Raw genomic sequence first — 18943 nt, 5'->3', positions numbered from 1 at the left:
TATTATTTGATTAAAATGGTCTTCATTTAAATCCAATATATCGAACAAAGATTATCAAGGGAGAATAACGACACTCACATTGATAGTATCAATAAAGAGCATCGGCAATATGATACATCTTATTTACAAGTGAAGATAAATATTAATAATCCGTAGTATACTAGTATTAGTTGGTAGAAGAGGATAAAATAAAATTGCTTTTAAAAAAAAAAAGAAAGTTCGGGCCAATTTTAATATTGGGTAACGCCTCAACTCAAACTTGTTCGGGTTCAGTGGCCCGAACTTTGTCCAGCTTGGGCTGAATCTTTATCCGGTGCAACGACGTCGTTGCAGTCAGTCTCTGGGTAGCAGGAGATCGGCACGTGATTGCCTTTCTCATCCACATTTTTGGTGCGAACCCAAACTATTGAAAACCCACTGGTTCCGCCCCCGAAAAACCCTTAACTCGTTCCGAGTCAACTCACCGACTCGATCCAAATGGACACGCACTCCTCGCACCTCGCCGCGTCGAACCGTTCGCGGAGCTCGCAGACCCCATCCCCGTCGCACTCGGCCTCGGCTTCAGCCACCTCATCGATCCACAAGCGCAAGCTCGCATCCGAGGATCACGCACCGCCGTTCCCTCCCTCTTCCTTCTCGGCCGACACTCGCGACGGCGCGTTAACGTCTAACGACGACCTCGAGAGCATTTCTGCTCGCGGCGGCGGCGCCGATTCCGACTCGGACGATGAGTCCGACGCTCTGGTCGACGACGATGAGGAGGACTTCGACAACGACTCCTCCATGCGAAACTTCACGGCTGCGCGCCTCGATAACAGCGGGGGTTCTGCTGTGGCGCGCAACTCTAAACTCAAAATTGAGAACTCGACGGTCAAGAATGAGCCTTCGGATGGCGCGAAAGAAGGCGGCGCCCCCGCCGGAGCCGGTGCCTCGGGGACCACCGCAGCCGCAGGGTCGGTTCCGGGGATCGTGGTGAAGGAGGACGCCTCTAAGATTTTCACTGAGAATATACAGACCAGTGGAGCTTACAGTGCTAGAGAAGAGAGTTTGAAGAGAGAGGTAAGCTTCTCTGAATTAATTTTTTTGTAATTACTTTTTATTTTATGAAATTGAGGAATGTGAATTAGTACGAAATAAAATTGAATTTGGAATAAAAAATGTGTTTTCGAATTTGATGTTTTAGGAGGAAGCAGGGAGGCTCAAGTTTGTGTGCCTTTCGAATGATGGTATTGATCAGCATATGATTTGGTATTTGTCTCTGATGAACTTTCATTTCTGATCTTTCATGGTTTAACAATGCTGAACAAAACAACAACAACAAAGCCTTATCCCACTAAGTGGGGTTGGCTATATGAATTCTAGAACGTCACAATGCTAAACGAAATACAAAAAGAAAAAGAAATGAAACCGATTCTGCTTAAACAGTTTGTTATCAAATTGTTTAACAGTGCGGGTATGGAGCTTGATTTAGACCGCTGTTTTTGGTTTTTCTCAGGTTGGTAGGATTGAAGAACATATTTGCCAGGCAACTACCAAACATGCCAAAGGAGTACATTGTCCGACTTGTTATGGATAGGTAATACAATTAGCTCATCTTTCAAGCACATGGAATAAGTGATTCGGGTACCGCTGTTTATATCATTTGGGATGTGAAACATAACCCCTTGTCATGCATCTTATTGAATCTAATTTCTTTTATGGTTTCTGAAATGGCAGAAGTCATAAATCAGTTATGGTTATCAGGCGTAATCATGTTGTCGGTGGCATAACATATCGACCATATATCAGGTTAAATTTGTATTTTATCATCTTTATATTAAAGACAGATGGAGAGGTTATTTTCATAATCTTTTCAATGAAGGACATGAAATGAGTGCTTCTTTAGGGGAGTTGAGTAACTCAGAAGAGTGTAGAAACTACTCTTTTTATCGTCGAATCCGGAAGGAAGAAGTGGTTGTAGCTTTGAAGAAGATGAAGCATAAAAAAGCAATAGGCCCAGACAATATACCAATCGAAGTGTGGAAACTTTTGGGAGAGACAGGTATAACATGGCTCACTGACCTTTTCAATAGGATTTTGAAAACGAAGAAGATGCCAAATGAGTGGCGAACGAGCACTTTGGTGCCTATCTACAAGAATAAGGGCGACGTACAAAATTGCATGAACTATAGGGGTATTAAGCTAATGAGTCATACAATGAAGCTCTGGGAGAGAGTCATTGAGCATAGATTGAGGCAAGAGACACGGGTTTCGGACAACCAATTCGGGTTCATGCCAGGGCGCTCAACCATGGAGGCAATCTATCTCTTACGAAGATTGATGGAAAGATATAGAGATGGGAAAAAGGATTTACACATGGTCTTTATAGATTTGGAAAAAGCGTATGATAGGGTCCCAAGAGACATTCTTTGGAGGATTTTAGAGAAGAAAGGAGTACGAGTAGCATATATCCAAGCTATAAAGGATATGTATGAAGGAGCAAAGACTGCCGTAAGAACTCATGAAGGACAAACCGAAAGCTTTCCCATAACTGTAGGATTACATCAAGGCTCATCCTTAAGTCCTTACCTTTTTGCGTTGGTAATGGATGAGTTAACAGGACATATTCAAGATGATATTCCTTGGTGTATGCTTTTCGCAGACGATATAGTGTTGATAGATGAAACTCAGGAAGGGGTAAATGCAAAGCTTAACCTTTGGAGAGAAGTGTTGGAATCTAAAGGTCTTCGCCTAAGCCGATCAAAGACAGAATATATGGAGTGCAAGTTCAGTGCAAATGGAGGCCAAAACGAGTTAGGGGTGAGGATCGGAGATCAAGAAATACCAAAGAGCGACCGTTTTCGTTACCTAGGATCTATCTTGCAAAAGAACGGAGAATTAGATGGAGATCTCAACCACAGAATACAAGCTGGATGGATGAAGTGGAAGAGTGCATCCGGCGTATTGTGTGACCGCCGTATGCCACTGAAACTCAAGGGAAAATTTTATAGGACGGCAATAAGGCCGGCGATGCTGTATGGCACAGAATGTTGGGCGGTGAAACATCAACACGTACACAAAATGGGTGTAGCGGAGATGAGGATGCTTCGTTGGATGTGTGGGCACACGAGAAAGGATAAGATTAGGAATGAGGATATCCGGGGTAAAGTAGGAGTAGCCGAAATTGAAGGAAAGATGAGAGAAAATCGGTTACGGTGGTTTGGACATGTGCAAAGAAGGCCTACTGACGCTCCGATTAGAAGATGCGACTATGGGACAGAGGTTCAGGGCCGAAGGGGTAGAGGAAGACCTAGGAAAACTTTGGAAGAGACTCTAAGAAAAGACTTAGAGTACTTGGATCTAACGAAGGACATGACTCAGGATCGAGCACAATGGCGTTCTAAGATTCATATAGCCGATCCCACTCAGTGACTTGGATTTTCCAAGTCTCCAACCGAGAAGTTTTCCTCACTCGGGAAATTAAGGGAACACTACCCCAACCTACATGCTCTACTCAGAAAGCTTCAACATACAAGCTTCAACAAAAGAAAATTCAAAGAACTTAGCGAAGAAGGCTTTGGTGTATTTAACACAATACGTTGAAATGAAGGAAAGCTTATTTATTGATATCCCCGATAAGCTACAAATATGTACATATACATGAGTCAAAATAAACACACAAGAGGGAGCCTTCACAAAGGTTGCTTAGGAGAAGTCTCAGCAGTCGGTAGAGCCCCAGAAAGAGAAGGCACCGGAGGGGGATCATTTGGAGCCTCAGTACTGGACAGAACCCTAGAAGGAGGAGGCATCAGAGGTTGATCATTCGGAGCTTCATTACGTGGTACAGCCCCAGAAGACGAAGGCAATAAATGCCTTTGGAACAAACCCACAAATCTCTGATGATCAAGTAAAACCTGACCATCAGTTTCCTTCATCTGGTCAAGCTTCCTCTTCATGTTTGTAGCATAGTCATGTGCGAGCCGGTGCAACTGTTTATTCTCATGTTTGAGCCCTCTAATCTCCTGTTTGAGACTCATCACTTCAGCCGCCAATGATTCAACTTGGCGGGTTCGAGCAAATAGGCGTTGGGCCATATTAGACACAGAACCTGCACACTGAACAGTGAGAGCCAGCGAATCCTTAACAGCTAACTCATCAGACCGTTTGGAAAGTAGTCTGTTATCTTTGGGAGTGAGAAGGTTCCTGGCCACCACCGCAGCGGTCATATCATTCTTCATCACGGAATCCCCAACGGTAAGAGGACCAGTAGGGGAGACGAATGATGGGCGCCATATGTTGTCTGGAGAAGGCGGGGCTGCCTCTTCAACAAGGTTCAAGTCAAAACGACGGTCGGAGGGGCCAGACATTTTCAAAGGTGTTGAAGAGAGAAGAGGTCGGACAAATCAAGATCTTAGAAGTGCAAGAATGAAGCTTCTACTAGTGGAGATTCAAGTGTGCTTTGGAACTTAATGCCAGCCCCTATAAAAATCTGCACTCGACGGAGCTTCAGAAATCGAAGAGGCGCCTGCTCAGAAATCGAAGAGGCGTTTGCTTTCTCAAAAGCTGGGCTGCTTAGAGATCACGAGGGTTGATCTCAGAAATCGAAGAGGCGTTTGCTTTCTCAAAAGTTGGGCTGCTCAAAGACCACGAAGGCGGATCTCAGAAATCGACGAGGCGCTCGCTTTCTCAAAAGCTGGGCTCCCCAGAGACCACGAGGGCCGATCTCAGAAATCGAAGAGGCACCTACTTTTCCAGCCTTGTCAGCACTTGTCACACGCACACTCAGCTTTGCGGAAATTATGGGCATTCTGTCGAAGACTTCTGGGGAAGTAGAAAACACATGAATCTTACTTTTCAATCACCCACTTCCCACACGCAACAATAGCTCATGGGTACCACAGATAACTTTGCCAAAGTTCTCTGCCAAAGTTGAGCACGTGAAGCTTGAAACTCCCACTACATCGCTCTGACCAAGAAGGGTAAAAGAATAGCAAAGAAACAGCACTAACAAAGTTTAGACCCATAAATTTTGAAGGTCTAGCTACCATATTATTACCCACAAGGGTAAAGGAACAGTACCACTGCTGGATAATTGGAAAGTCCCTGTGTGTCAACCTCTGTGCTTCGTGGCAAGGTAGACTAGCAAACATGTCCAACCTTTACTCACATTCGAGAAAACACTCCCAATAAGATTGCTTGCTCCAAAATCGAAGAGGCACCGTCCTCCGAATCTCGAGAGCCAGACTCCCAACATGACTACTTTCTTAAAAATCGAAGAGAGGGTAAAGGAACAGTACCATTGCTGGATAATTGGAAAGTCCCTGTGTGTCAACCTCTGTGCTTCGTGGCAAGGTAGACTAGCAAACATGCCCAACCTTTACTCACATTCGAGAAAACACTCCCAACAAGATTGCTTGCTCCAAAATTGAAGAGGCACCGCCCTCCGAATCTCGAGAGCTAGACTCCCAACATGATTACTTTCTCAAAAATCGAAGAGACACTGCTCCCCGAATCTTCGAGAGCCAGACCCCCAGCATGATTGCTTTCTCAAAAATCGATGAGGCATCGTTCTCCGAATCAATCGAAGAGGCGCTCGCTTTCTCAAAAGCTGGGCTGCTCAGAGACCACGAGGGCCGATCTCAGAAATCGAAGAGGCACCTACTATTCTAGCCTTGTCAGCACCTGTCACACGCACACTCAGCTTTGCAGAAATTATGGGCATTCTGTCGAAGACTTCTGGTGAAGTAGAAAGCACATGAATCTTACTGTTCAATCACCCACTTCCCACACGCAACAATAGCTCATGGGTACCACAGATAACTTTGCCAAAGTTCTCTGCCAAAGTTGAGCACGTGAAGCTTGCAGCTCCCACTACATCGCTCTGACCAAGAAAGGTAAAAGAATAGCAAAGAAACAGCACTAACAAAGTTTAGACACATAAATTTTGAAGGTCTAGCTACCATATTATTACCCACAAGGGTAACGGAACAGTACCATTGCTGGATAATTGGAAAGTTCCTGTGTGTCAACCTCTGTGCTTCGTGGCAAGGTAGACTAGCAAACATGCCCAACCTTTACTCACATTCGAGAAAACACTCCCAACAAGATTACTTGCTCCAAAATCGAAGAGGCACCGTCCTCCGAATCTCGAGAGCCAGACTCCCAACATGACTACTTTCTCAAAAGCGAAGATAGGGTAAAGGAACAGTACCATTGCTAGATAATTGGAAAGTCCCTGTGTGTCAACCTTTGTGCTTCGGGGCAAGGTAGACTAGCAAACATGCCCAACCTTTACTCACATTCGAGACAACACTCCCAACAGGATTGCTTGCTCCAAAATCGAAGAGGCACCGCCCTCCGAATCTCGAGAGCCAGACTCCCAACATGATTACTTCCTCAAAAATCGAAGAGACACTACTCTCCGAATCTCGAGAGCCAGACCCCCAGCATGATTGCTTTCTCAAAAATCGAAGAGGCATCGTTCTCCGAATCTCGAGAGCCAGATACCACAGACCACTTTTTCAAAGTGCTCTGACAGAGTTAAAACATGTGAAACTGGCAGCTCCCACTACCGTGCTATGACCAAGCAGGGTAAATGAATAGCATTACTACTTGTTGTTAGGGAGACTCCTATATATGTCGACCTCCATCCCCAACGGACAGGCAGACCTGCAAAAATGCTCAACCCTTCATCATATCTAAGAGGGCACTCCCAACGAAGCCTTTCGAAATATTCAGCTTTCTTTCCCCCCGATAATACCTCTGCAAACAAGCTATACTAGAGCAAGAATATCTCATATCATCAGGGTTAAAAGCAAGAGTATCCCATATCATGCTTTTTCCCTGTCTTTTCCTTTGGCCTTGTTTTTACCTGCAAGACAAGGAGAAAGAGAGCAATCAGTCAGCACTTGGAATCAAGCTTCCAGCCAGGAACTGACTGCCTGGAACCCCTTACCTGATTACTTACCTGGCATTGCTCTCGAGTACTCATCTTCAACATCTTATGTTTCCAGGGAAGATTTCCGCATCTGCTTGAGGAACAGATAGGGCAAGTGCGAAGGATACAAGGAAGCATGTGGAGACAAGCGTAACAGCACACGTGCCGATACATCCATTACTCTGTCAAAAGCAAAAGTATCCCATATCAGCAGGGTGGAACGTACTCTAGATTTGATGGACTTGTTTTGACCCTCAAATTCTTCAGTCGGCCTTATACTCTGGAGGAAACCAGAAAACCCTCCAGCTCAGTTCAAGAATAAGCCTGTGGAAAGTTACTTCTTCAAAAGCAAAAGTATCTCATATCATCTCTTCTCATTTTTCTTCTCTTTATCCTTCATGCTGCTGCAAGATGGGGAGAAGGTGAACAATCAGTCGGAGCTCTGATTGCTTACCTTGTCTGTCACCTCTTTCAGCAGACCCCCTAGCTCGGCGACTTGGGGGACTCCTACTACATGGTTTGTATCGCGCTTGACCAAGCTTGAAACTACAAGTAAGCTTCAAGTGAAATTGATACATTACCTTGTGCATCTCCACCAGTTAAAGATATCACCCCTGGATGGAGGAAGAGTACTTCCAGAGAAGATGCCACATCTACCTATGAGACAGATAAGGCAAGTCAAGACGACACCACACTCCGATACTTAGAAGTTTCGTGATTACGAGATCATTCTCCCACAATATTTTCTAATGTCATTTGTACTAAATCATTCACTTGTACTCATTAAAGGAGAGCTTGAACCCATGTACTTGTGTAAACCCTTCACAATTAATGAGAACTCTTCTATTCCGTGGACGTAGCCAATCTGGGTGAACCACGTACATCTTGTGTTTGCTTTCCTATCTCTATCCATTTATATACTTATCCACACTAATGACCGGAGCAATCTAGCGAAGATCACAAAAAGCGACCGTTTTCGCTACCTAGGATCTATCTTGCAAGAGAACGGAGAATTAGATGGAGATCTCAACCATAGAATACGAGCTGGATGGATGAAGGGTAAGAGTGCATCCGGCGTGTTGTGTGACCGTCGTAGGCCACTGAAGCTCAAGGGAAAATTTTATAGGACGGCAATAAGGCCAGCGATGTTGTATGGCACAGAATGTTGGGCGGTGAAGCATCAACACGTACACAAAATGGGTGTAGCGGAGATGAGGATGCTTTGTGGGATGTGTGGGCACACGAGAAAGGATAAGATTGGGAATGAGGATATCCGAGGTAAAGTAGGAGTAGCCGAAATTGTAGGAAAGATGAGAGAAAATCGGCTCCGGTGATTTGGACATGTGCAAAGAAGGCCGACTGACGCTCCGGTTCGAAAATGTGACTACGGGACAGAGGTTCAGGGCCGAAGGGGTAGAGGAAGACCTAGGAAAACTTTGGAAGAGACTCTAAGAAAAGACTTAGAGTACTTGGATCTAACGGAGGACATGATACAAAACCGAGCGCAATGGCGTTCTAGGATTCATATAGCCGACCCCACTTAGTGGGAAAAGGCTTTGTTGTTGTTGTTGTTGTTGTTGTATTCTTCAGTACATAGTTGAGGCTTCATCTATGACATACTTTATTTACCCTGTTACCGACCTTTTCCTCTAATTCAGTCAAAGGTTTGGAGAGATAGCCTTTTGTGCAATCACAGCTGATGAACAAGTTAAAGGTTATGGTACTAGACTGATGAATCACTTAAAACAGCATGCACGGGATGAGGACGGCCTAACCCATTTCCTGACTTATGCTGACAATAATGCTGTTGGCTACTTTATTAAACAGGTATTGTTCTCCATTGTTTGTGTAATCACCTTTTAGGTTTTCTACTGATTCTTTCTTTATAAACTAATAGTGCCAGTCTTTGACATTTTTTTCAACACTTCTTCAAATGTTTTTTCTTTTTTGTGCTCCTGAGTTATGGAGTGGATCTGGTAAAGGACCTGCACTAAGGCGTATTTACTTGTAGGGTTTCACAAAAGAGATTCACTTGGAGAAAGACCGATGGCACGGGTATGTTTTGCACACAACTCTTGTTGTTCAAAGACTGTCAATTTTGTTTTTCAGATCTAGGTTTCTTAGGTCCTTTGTATGCTTCAAGTTCTTACCCTTGAGACTAAAATCACTACCAAAACGAGGGGAAAGATAAAACAATCAAATGAACTTGTGAGCTGGTGGCCTTTACCAGTATATGATGCACTGCCAGATTTATGTTCTTACTTAATGTGAAAAAAAAAATATCAGTTTTGAATTTTTCTCAATGTTTTATTGTTATCTGCAGCTATATAAAAGATTACGATGGAGGAATCCTAATGGAATGCAGAATTGACCCAAAGCTTCCATACACCGACTTATCCACTATGATTCGTCGTCAGAGGCAGGTAAGAGTCGGTTCAATAGATTTTAGATTTTCATATTAAAGTTTAAATTGGTTCCCATGTTAAAATAGGTCTTGATAGATGCCAAATCAATAAATCATGTATAGACTATAGAGTATTAAACAAAGGTGTATTTATTACAATCTAAACTGTCTTCTTGTTTTGGTTTTATGGTAGGCAATCGATGAAAAGATAAGAGAGCTCTCAAACTGCCACATTGTTTATCCTGGCATAGAGTTTCAAAAGGTAACATACCAGTATCCTGGAGTTTAAAGATAATGCCATTTGTTTCCAGTGGTTTCTTTAAATTTTTATAGTATTCGACATAGCCTGTCAGAATCTGGTATCACAGTGGTTCCTTTCGTTGTTCATTAACTGTTATGATCAATCAGTATTTCAATGTCTAAAACTTAGTGCTGACCACGTATTTATTTATCCAGAAAGAAGCTGGTATACCTAAAAAAATCATCAAGGCCGAGGAAATCCCTGGCTTGAGTAAGTTCTGTAACTTTGCTTAACTAGTTTTTTTATTTCCTTAATCAGTTATTCAAGCTGTGACTTGTGATCAGTCATAAAAAAAGCTGTAATTTCATGCCAACCTCACCTTGTGTTTAAGTTCTGTTGGTGAAGTTGAATGGGTAATCTGAATTTTATGGAACATTTTGGTAATAGGGGAGGCTGGGTGGACCCCGGATCAATGGGGACATTCACGCTTTGTAACTTTGAGTGGTTCCACAGACAGTGCCAGGAAGCATTTTACTGCATTCATGCGAGCACTTCTAAAGGTTAATCTCTTCACTCTTCTTTTCCAGTTGCCTTTAGTTTTTTATCGTGGAGAATAGTGAGCTTGTCTTTTTCTTTTTACGATAGTTTGATCCTATCATATGTTGCTATGCATTTTTCACTTGCATGCCTTTTAATTTGAGAAATGAATCGGATGTTTCCTTATCTTCAAATTAAATATATGGAAACTCCACAAAGCATGAAGGACTACATAGAAAATATATGCTTCGGTTCTGCACTTGCAATAGAATACCATCTAAGTCTCTTAAAGCAAAGTGCCTTTCCAGGGGGCGGAAGCAATATGAGTTTGTATCATTGTATGCAATACGCGAAATACAATGTATGGCAGGCTGCCCTTTGTGGTGTATTGACTATTTTTGTCGGTATGGATAGAAGACGCATATGAATATTGTAATTTATTTTAACATTAATTTATATAGTAGACTTTCATATTTTTAACCCTATGTCCTGCTGTCAGTATCAAATGCATTCTTACCATAGAAATTTTCATATGCGCAGAGTATGCATGAACATGCTGATGCCTGGCCTTTCAAGGAACCAGTCGACGCACGTGATGTTCCTGATTATTATGACATCATAAAAGATCCTATGGGTAAGAAGGACAATTTCTTTAATTAATTTCAGCGACCCACGAAGAACATGGTTTAAATGTCTTCTGCACTGTGTAGTTGCATTGTGTCTGAAATTGCTCCACGTGCCTTCATGGAAACCGTACTTTGAAGATTTGATTTCTGAAAAATCTAGTTTCGATTATAGCTTGGTCATAATCTGCACATTGTCGTTGACATCCTGAGTAGTGAAATTGCCAAGACTTCTTAAATTTACTTCAAAAGTCGGCACAAAGTTGAGATAGATGTTTGTAATTGCGCATATCGTATCAAATATTTGAAGCTTTTAACGGATATTTAATATGATGCAGATCTGAGGACGATGTCAAAGAGGGTAGAGTCGGAGCAGTATTATGTAACATTCGAGATGTTTGTTGCAGATGCCAAGAGGATGTTTGCAAATGCACGCACCTACAACTCCCCGGACACCATTTACTACAAATGCGCAACAAGGTATGGCAGTGCGTCCGCGTCCCTCCCCATTTTCGTCCTCTATGCTTGTTTCTGATTTCAATCGACTCCTTTCAGGCTGGAAGCCCATTTTCAAAGCAAGGTTCAGTTAGGTCTCCAAGGTGGTGGTGCCAAAATCCAGTAGTGAATTTTATTTTTTAATTGTAAGCCCATGCCGTTATGTTTCATGTTGGTTTTTACTACTGTCCCGATTGTTGCAAAATTCTCATAGGAATAGAAGACTATGTGTTGTAGATTGAACATTTGTTGATACACTCGAGTATTGGTGGGAGGAGCAATCGAAATGTTCTTAATTACTTGAGCAACAAGCCTTTTGCAGAGGTAATTCTCGTCTAACTGAAACATGGTCGTGGGCCGTGGCACACAAATTTTGATAAGAAAAAGATCATTTACGGCAAATTCTAAAACATGAACACATACGGAATTGAAATTTAAACTGTACGGAAACAAAAGGCCAAAGTATAAATCCCACCAATAAATACATATTCAATCAGCCGTTTATCCCTCTGTCCTGCAAAATAGGAAGGCCCCCACATTCAGTTCTACTTATTCTTTGGGACGGCGTGAGGGAGCTGCGGGTCCCATCCCGGCAATGCTTCACTCACTCCTGGCCGTGGCTGCTGCTGCTGCCGTGGCCGTGGCTGCTGCGGCTGCTGTTGCGGCTGCGGTTGCGGCTGCTGTTGCGGCTGCGGCTGCTGCATGTGATCTATGTTGCCTGTGTGCGGAATTGAAGAGTTTTGAGTCATGTTGCTTCCAGCGACAACTGGTTGGCCAACATTACTCTGTCGGTTCCCAACCAGAGAGATTGGGGGGTTCACGTGAAAGCCAGTGTCCAATCTCTGGTGATGCAGAGGAGTAGTGGTCATACTAGGAACTCCCGGGTGAAAGAGGTGGTTGGAGTTCGGTTGCATTGGCACAGCAGCATTTGTAGATGCATTCATTGGGTTGTTCACTGATGGCATGCCTGCGTTAGCTACATTTGACATGGCTAGAAGTAGCGGGTTGATCCCCGTCACTCTCTTCACAGATTCTTCTGCCATTTTCACCTGATTTTGTTTTTTCAAATACATATCACCTTGAATCAATAAGAAAACTGAATTAACAGTATACAGGGCATTTAAAGAAAAAAACATGCAAACGTAAACAAAATCTGAAAACGCAGAATGTCTTAGCGGTTAACCTTTGCTCTTAACGTCTCAATATCAGCCCTTAATATTCTGTTGTCAACAGCAGCATTATCATATTTTTGGTTCACATCAGTGAGACGTTTTAACAGCCCAGAGTGTTCAACTCTTAGCTGACCAACCTGAATGAAAGCAAAACATATAACTTCATAATGTTGTCTACGTACAAAAAATGATTATGATATATATCAAGAAGAGATGACGGTTGTTATTGCTAATTCATAATTTGAAACAAGGAGCACCACCTGTGTCTCAAGTTCACTCATTTGGGCTTGTTTTCTCCTCCTTGAGCGTCTAGCTGACTCTCGATTGGACAGCATCCTGAGCACCATTAACATGTCAATGGATAAAGGGCTAAGTTTTTAGATTTAGCAATATGGTAACCCGTTGTCAAACAAATTCATCAGGTGAAAGTTCATGTGACAGGAAACATTTCCCTCCTTCCAAATCAGATCATTTTGCTTCAAGAATCGCTGATTCTGAAGCAGGTAGGCACTTGCTCTAAATTCTCTACTAAAATAAAAAAAGGAACTTCTGTTTGGACAAACTAAAGTTTTAAACTTTCTACTCATCTTTCATGCATACAGGGGCTCATACTAACCATCATCCACCATGAAGGCAATCAATGTGTTGATGCCCTTCACATATCGATTATTGTGGAGATACTATAATTCAGGTCAATTAAGCCAAATAGCAACTACTCATCCTTCTTGCACGCAGAGCCCATATTAACAAATCATCCATTCAAGAAGGCAATCAATGTGTCGATGCCCTTCATATAGCGATTGTTGTAGAGAAATTATAACTCGTGTCAATTAAGCCTAAACACCTACTATTACTTGGAGACCGATGAAATAACCAAAACATTACACCAAGATATGAAATTAAACTGCCTAATTAGTTTGAAAAGTAGGCAAGCAAAATGAACACAAGCAAAGAAATGGGTTACCTCCTAGCCCGTTTCACATCAGAAGGATCCATGTTCTCATTAATCTCAATGTCTCCTTCGAGATCATCATCATCCGAGTCCTCTTTCGACGATCCACTTGTTGTTTGCTTACTCAGCACCGGAGTTCTCCTCTGAGCTGCAGGTGAAGCCGAAATGCCAAGCGGACTAGCGTCAGCTTCATTTTGTGTCATTGGCAAACCATTACCAGAATCTAGCAATAGCTCAAATCAAATGGGTTTTCGAATGTTAGACACAAATATAAGAATCATTTACATATCTCAGAGAAATGCTATGAAAAAAGTTCCCAAATTTAATTTACACAACCAAATTACGAAATTAAACAACTAAGTCATTGCAAATTAAGCACCTAAGCAAGCAAGGAGCCAATGACAAACCTTTATCAAGCGATCGAGTAGGGGCTAATTGTGAAGGCTTCGACACGGGCGATTGATTCTCGGCTAGATTACCCAAATCCACAGGCGTCAAAGACGATGCCTGCAATCACATTCATCAATGAAAAAAAAATTTTAAAAATAAAATAAATCAAATAAAAAAAAATTTGATGCGAGAGAGAGATACGCGAGAGAGAGCTACTGCTGCGCAAGCCAGATCGAGCCGGTTCTTAAGAAATTCGCGGTACTGGTCCGAGTTAACCGGAGCCTTCGGAGCTGGATCCAACACCGTCGGCGGCGGAGGATGATTGAGCTGCTGAGGTGGTGGTTGTTGACGATTACGATCGGGCTTCTTAATCTCAACTACCTCTTCGTCCACATCGTCGCGCTTCGACGTCGACGACTGAGACACGACGGAACAGGAAGCGGCGGATGAGACGGGAAATTGCTCGGCGACCGATTGCCGAGGAGTGGCGGCCGGCGTCGAGAACTCGTCGAGGAACTGCTCAAAGGCCCACTCCGAAGCGCTCCGATTCATCTCCGCCGCCGGCGACGACAGCGCCCAAAACGGATCGGAGGAGTCGTCCGCGGTGAATACTGAATGCATACTCTGTGCGCGCGTGCGTGTCCGAAATATCCGATATTTGTTGTTTTCGTCGACGAGATGCGAACTTTCGTGTTTATATATCGGACTTCGGACAAAATAGAGGAATATTCTGGTGATGTACGGTACAGAGTAATAATTATGCACGGGGACTTTTTCTGGCGGCCAGCGTTGATTTGTATGTATTTGCCACGTGTCGTGCGCTGAATAATTGATGTGGTGGCCTGTGTAGCAGAGGATAAGGGCCAATTTTTGGCTGATCGGAGGAAACCCACGAGTCAAGAGACTTAAATGAAGGACAAATGTGAAACTTGAAAGTGGGGATCCACATTGGTGGGTCCCATGTAAAGTTGAAAAGATTTTTTTGGTTTTTTTAAAAGCCCGCCGTAACCGTAATCAAATCAGGAGAAATTAAATTAAGAGGATAAAATGATTGTATTGATCCTTCTATCTTGTATTTTTTACAACGCACTTTTGAAACTACAATGGTAAGATTTTCACATCATTCGGGGATTACATGCTTCGAATGTAATGCACTTGCAACAATAAGAAGAAAAATCACATAAAATGTCTTCAGAGGAGGGCAGATTTCAAAGACTTGGTGAAGGTTGCTAGTTCCTTCAACCCCTCCTCGGGAGTTTTCGCTTCGCCCAACAGCTTCACCATCGCACTACCAACGATAACACCGTCGGCTCCCCACCCGGCTACCTGTACAACTCACGCGAATAAGTAACTCGATTGAGGTTAGACGTTTAGCAAGGATAGACATTCTGATAGTCTACTGAAGGTGTAGGGTGTAGGTGTGAGGCATTCTGAGTTAGGTTAAACTACTGACCTGTTTCGCGTGTTCGGGCTTTGAGATGCCGAAACCAACCGCAACAGGCCTTTTTGTTGTCTGTCGCATAAAAGGTAAGCGTGATTATGCAAGACAAACATGTTAGTTAAAGTGGGATCATGTCAGCTGCATAATGTTTTCTAGCTCCATTTGGTAAAAATTTACATTGGTAGACCGTAGAACTGGTTCAGAAGACAAACCTCTTTAATTTCCTTTAAAAGAGCAGGAACTCGTTCATTCACAGATGCACGGGCACCAGTAACTCCGATCGAGCTCACCTATAGCTCAAAACAACAAACACTAAATTGCAATTAGCAATGTCATACTCACCCCAAGATACAGACGAATGAATTTGCATAAACAAAACGTCTGTGAAGAGAACACAACTTGCCAACTTGTTATTGATAGGAGATTATCTCTCCGAAAAATAAAGTTCTTTAACAAAAGCCACATTTACATCCACTTTCATGACACCAGTATAGCATGTATCCAATAGCTTCATTTTCTAAGCTGAATGATAATTCTGGAAAATTGGGCATGACTCAAAAGATTCTTAAACCTATATAGAATATAAAGTACTAAGAATACATGCTATTCTTACCAGGTACAGAAATCCTTCTGAAGCTTCGGCAATGGCCTTCATTCGATCAATTGGAGTAGTGGGTGTTGTTAGTAATACCTGTAAATCATACAAGCGGATCGGAAGTATTGCAATTACATCCAAACGTATGAATAAATAATTTGAACTTATTTACAAAATCCAAAAATGGTGCAGGGATAAAAACTAAGAAACAAACCAATTCAATATTATTTTTCGCAGCTTCCTTTCTTAAAATTTCTGTTTCCTCCAATGGAACATCTGGAACCACAAGCCCTACAAGCCAAAATGAAATAGGAATCTAGTCATATTCCTCTAAGATATATAGACTATTTTAAGACTAAATCAAGTTGACAAAGGATAAACAGAACTAATTATGATATTCAGATGCATTATAGAGCAAGTGCTTATACATTACCATGTACACCAACATCTTTGATGGTGGACATGAACTCTGGAATCCCACGCTTCAAAATCGGGTTATAGTATGTAAACAGAGCAATTGGGCAAGACAATTGGGGAATCACCTGTCCATTCAACAATATTAATATAATAAGATTAGTTTGATGGAGAAAGAAACAGAGACAGGTGCCAACGTGAAACAAGAACTGTACACAAATTTGTTATACCCCCTCTAGCAACAACTTCAAGATGTCTGTATGTATATCATTCGTAGATTCATTTAAGTAAGAAATGTCATGGGAGAATATGCTATTGTTTTGATATGAATTCTTATTCCTACATCCCACATAGAGATACATAGTATGGTAATATGAGAATTACTTGGATGCTTATAATCAACATATTTCATGGGTTTCAGCAATGCACGTTTCGTTGGTAGTCGCAGTAACAGTAATAAATCTAACGTACTTTTTTGAGATACAACATCAACAAAATATCAAGTTGTTTTAACATTGCATACAAATATACCTCCTTCAACATTGAAATAATTGCATTGAGATTGGTCCCTCTTGCCAAGGAACGGGTGGCTGCAGCCTAAGAAATAATAACACACAAGTAAGTGGAGGATACAAAACAGGAACCTATTGAACATAAATTGTAAAAAGAACATGCCGAAGTATACAATACAAACGACAAACATATCAAACCTGTATAACTGGACCATCTGCTAATGGATCAGAATACGGCACGCCTAATTCGATTATGTCCGATCCACAAGAATCAAGCACCTTCAATGCTTCTGCCGTGATTGAAAGGTCAGGATCACCAGCAGTGATGTAAGGGATAAATGCAACCTTCAAAGGAAGACAATCATTAGAACAACAAAATTTGACAGAATAACTCATTTCATCTGAAATCAGCCACAAATCCCAGTCCTAGTCCTAAGATGAAATTTAGTTAAGAAAACCAACTTTCCAATGTCGATCCAGTCTGAAGCATGCAGAACATATAACCACAAACATAACTTGTGAATGATTAATGTAAAGGAATGTCTATAACAACTTTGTCAACACTGGTAACATGCAGAATATTTTGGTCAAGGCCAAAACGTTTTCAAGAACAAGAACTAAACAACGTCTCATCAGTCAGCATCTCTTCCCCGACCCTAATTGGAAATGAGGCCATCATATGAAGGGGAAATTGAATATATTAAGAACATGGCAATGCCAAGAGCAACAAGGGAGGTAAGAAAAAGGTGCACTTTGGCAGGTGATTAAGACCCGACTAGGAGTTACAAAGAATTTGGCAGCCTTAATTGGGCATAGAAAACCGTGAATTTGGTGGGTTTTTGCCAGTTTTTCAACAGGGATTCAAATGAAAGAACAAAACATGCAGAACAAGCACACCGAATCATGAAACTTTGTCAACCCAGATTTCATAGGACAAACAAGGCCATGAGATTTGGTGGGTTCTGCAAATTTATCAACAGGGATTCAAATGAAAGAACAAAACTGCAGAAAAGGTCACACCAGATGATGAAATTTTCAAAACCCAGCTTTCATTGTGCATAGAAAGCCACGAAAATTCGCGGGTTCTGCAAAATTTCAACATGGATTCAAATGAAAGAACAACCAAGCATAACAGGCACACCAAACGACGAAACTTTTCTACAATGCAATCGAAATCTCCTGACCCAGATGCCCAAAAATTGCTTACCTTTCCCTGATCCTTCAAATTTATGAAAGTCTGGGAGAGGCTGACGACTGGGGTGGCGGTGAGAGCCGCTATTGGAGCAAACTTCTTGGTCGAAATGGTGGATACTTGATTGGGAGAGCTAAGAAGCAAAGGATTTTGTGGTTTCTTCAGTTGGAGAAACCCAGCTGCAGATTTCAGAGAAGAAGCAGCCGCCATTCAGTATACACAGCAGTGAGAGGGTTTTGCAGGGTTTTCAGTAGCCTTTGTCTGCAGGTGTGGCTGTACACTTCGGTCCTAACTCTTCAACTCGCCATTGATCCTTTCTTATCTTATATAATTGTCTCAACCGTTGAATTCGGCAAATTTTTTATTTTCCCCCAAATGAATTTTTTTCAGTTGAATTTATTGGGCAAAAAATTTGTGAATTTAGATTATTTTTTTAGTAAATTATAGCAATCATACCTTAACTTTTCCTCAATTAGAACAATGATCCCTCAATTAAAATTCATTATCATAAGTTCCTCAACTCATTAAAACGTGCAACTATGGTCCCTCAACTAAAAATCAATTACTATTGGTCCCTCAACTTTAATACAACTAGTGAAATGTTTCTTCAACTTTAACTCAATTAGAGCAATGATCCCTCAAATTTTAACTCAATTGTAGCAATGGTCATTCCAACATAATTTTTTTTGACAAAATTCTGATGAAGTTGACGAAAATGATCATAGCCACATGTTTTGATGAGTTTGGGGACTCCAATTGTAGCAATGATCCTTCTAGCATAACTTATTTTGACAAAATTCTAATGAAGTTGTCAAAAAATACCATAGCTACACATTTTGATGAATTGAATGACCAATAGCAATGGATTTTTAGTTGGGAGATCATTGCTCCAATTTGATTAAAGTTGAGAGACAATTTCTACAATTTACTTTTTTTTTCACAAACGATATTATTTACAAAAATGCGAGTTTAATCTCACAATGGACTGGCAATAATATGGTTTAAATTCGCATTTGGGAATAATCGAACCTAAGACCTCTCAGTTACAAGTAAAGAGGA

The 18943-nt window shown here is 41.7% G+C and overlaps 3 protein-coding genes across 4 annotated transcripts; 1 reads left to right on the top strand and 2 right to left on the bottom strand.

The window, feature by feature from the left end:
- The first annotated feature begins 255 nt into the window (after window positions 1-255).
- On the top strand, window positions 256-11527 carry LOC103445732 (histone acetyltransferase GCN5). Its single transcript, XM_017335197.3, has 13 exons — window positions 256-1059; window positions 1184-1248; window positions 1496-1576; window positions 1717-1788; window positions 8575-8743; window positions 8928-8971; window positions 9240-9339; window positions 9514-9582; window positions 9777-9831; window positions 10009-10121; window positions 10639-10732; window positions 11060-11201; window positions 11277-11527. The coding sequence occupies exons 1-13, from the start codon at window positions 478-480 to the stop codon at window positions 11341-11343; spliced, it is 1653 nt and encodes a 550-aa protein (XP_017190686.3). The 5' UTR covers window positions 256-477; the 3' UTR covers window positions 11344-11527.
- Window positions 11528-11587: 60 nt separating this feature from the next.
- LOC103445712 (light-inducible protein CPRF2-like) lies at window positions 11588-14603 on the bottom strand. Of its 2 annotated transcripts, none has more exons than XM_008384734.4 (6): window positions 13932-14603; window positions 13748-13847; window positions 13353-13563; window positions 12649-12724; window positions 12400-12525; window positions 11588-12265 (listed from the first exon to the last, which is right to left on the bottom strand). In XM_008384734.4, the coding sequence occupies exons 1-6, from the start codon at window positions 14349-14351 to the stop codon at window positions 11762-11764; spliced, it is 1437 nt and encodes a 478-aa protein (XP_008382956.1). In that variant the 5' UTR covers window positions 14352-14603; the 3' UTR covers window positions 11588-11761. The 2 variants fall into 2 exon arrangements, with proteins under 2 accessions (XP_008382956.1, XP_008382957.1); XM_008384735.4 differs by having other exon boundaries at window positions 13947-14457.
- A 161-nt stretch (window positions 14604-14764) lies between these two features.
- On the bottom strand, window positions 14765-18300 carry LOC103445713 (tryptophan synthase alpha chain-like). Its single transcript, XM_008384736.4, has 9 exons — window positions 17900-18300; window positions 16891-17037; window positions 16712-16777; window positions 16200-16308; window positions 15981-16057; window positions 15785-15862; window positions 15384-15461; window positions 15184-15243; window positions 14765-15056 (listed from the first exon to the last, which is right to left on the bottom strand). The coding sequence occupies exons 1-9, from the start codon at window positions 18092-18094 to the stop codon at window positions 14922-14924; spliced, it is 945 nt and encodes a 314-aa protein (XP_008382958.1). The 5' UTR covers window positions 18095-18300; the 3' UTR covers window positions 14765-14921.
- Between the last annotated feature and the right edge of the window lie 643 nt (window positions 18301-18943).

The sequence above is a fragment of the Malus domestica genome, chromosome 10, assembly GCF_042453785.1.
Source record: "Malus domestica chromosome 10, GDT2T_hap1".
NCBI classification, from domain to species: domain Eukaryota; kingdom Viridiplantae; phylum Streptophyta; class Magnoliopsida; order Rosales; family Rosaceae; genus Malus; species Malus domestica.
This window is presented reverse-complemented; position numbering and strand designations above follow the sequence as displayed.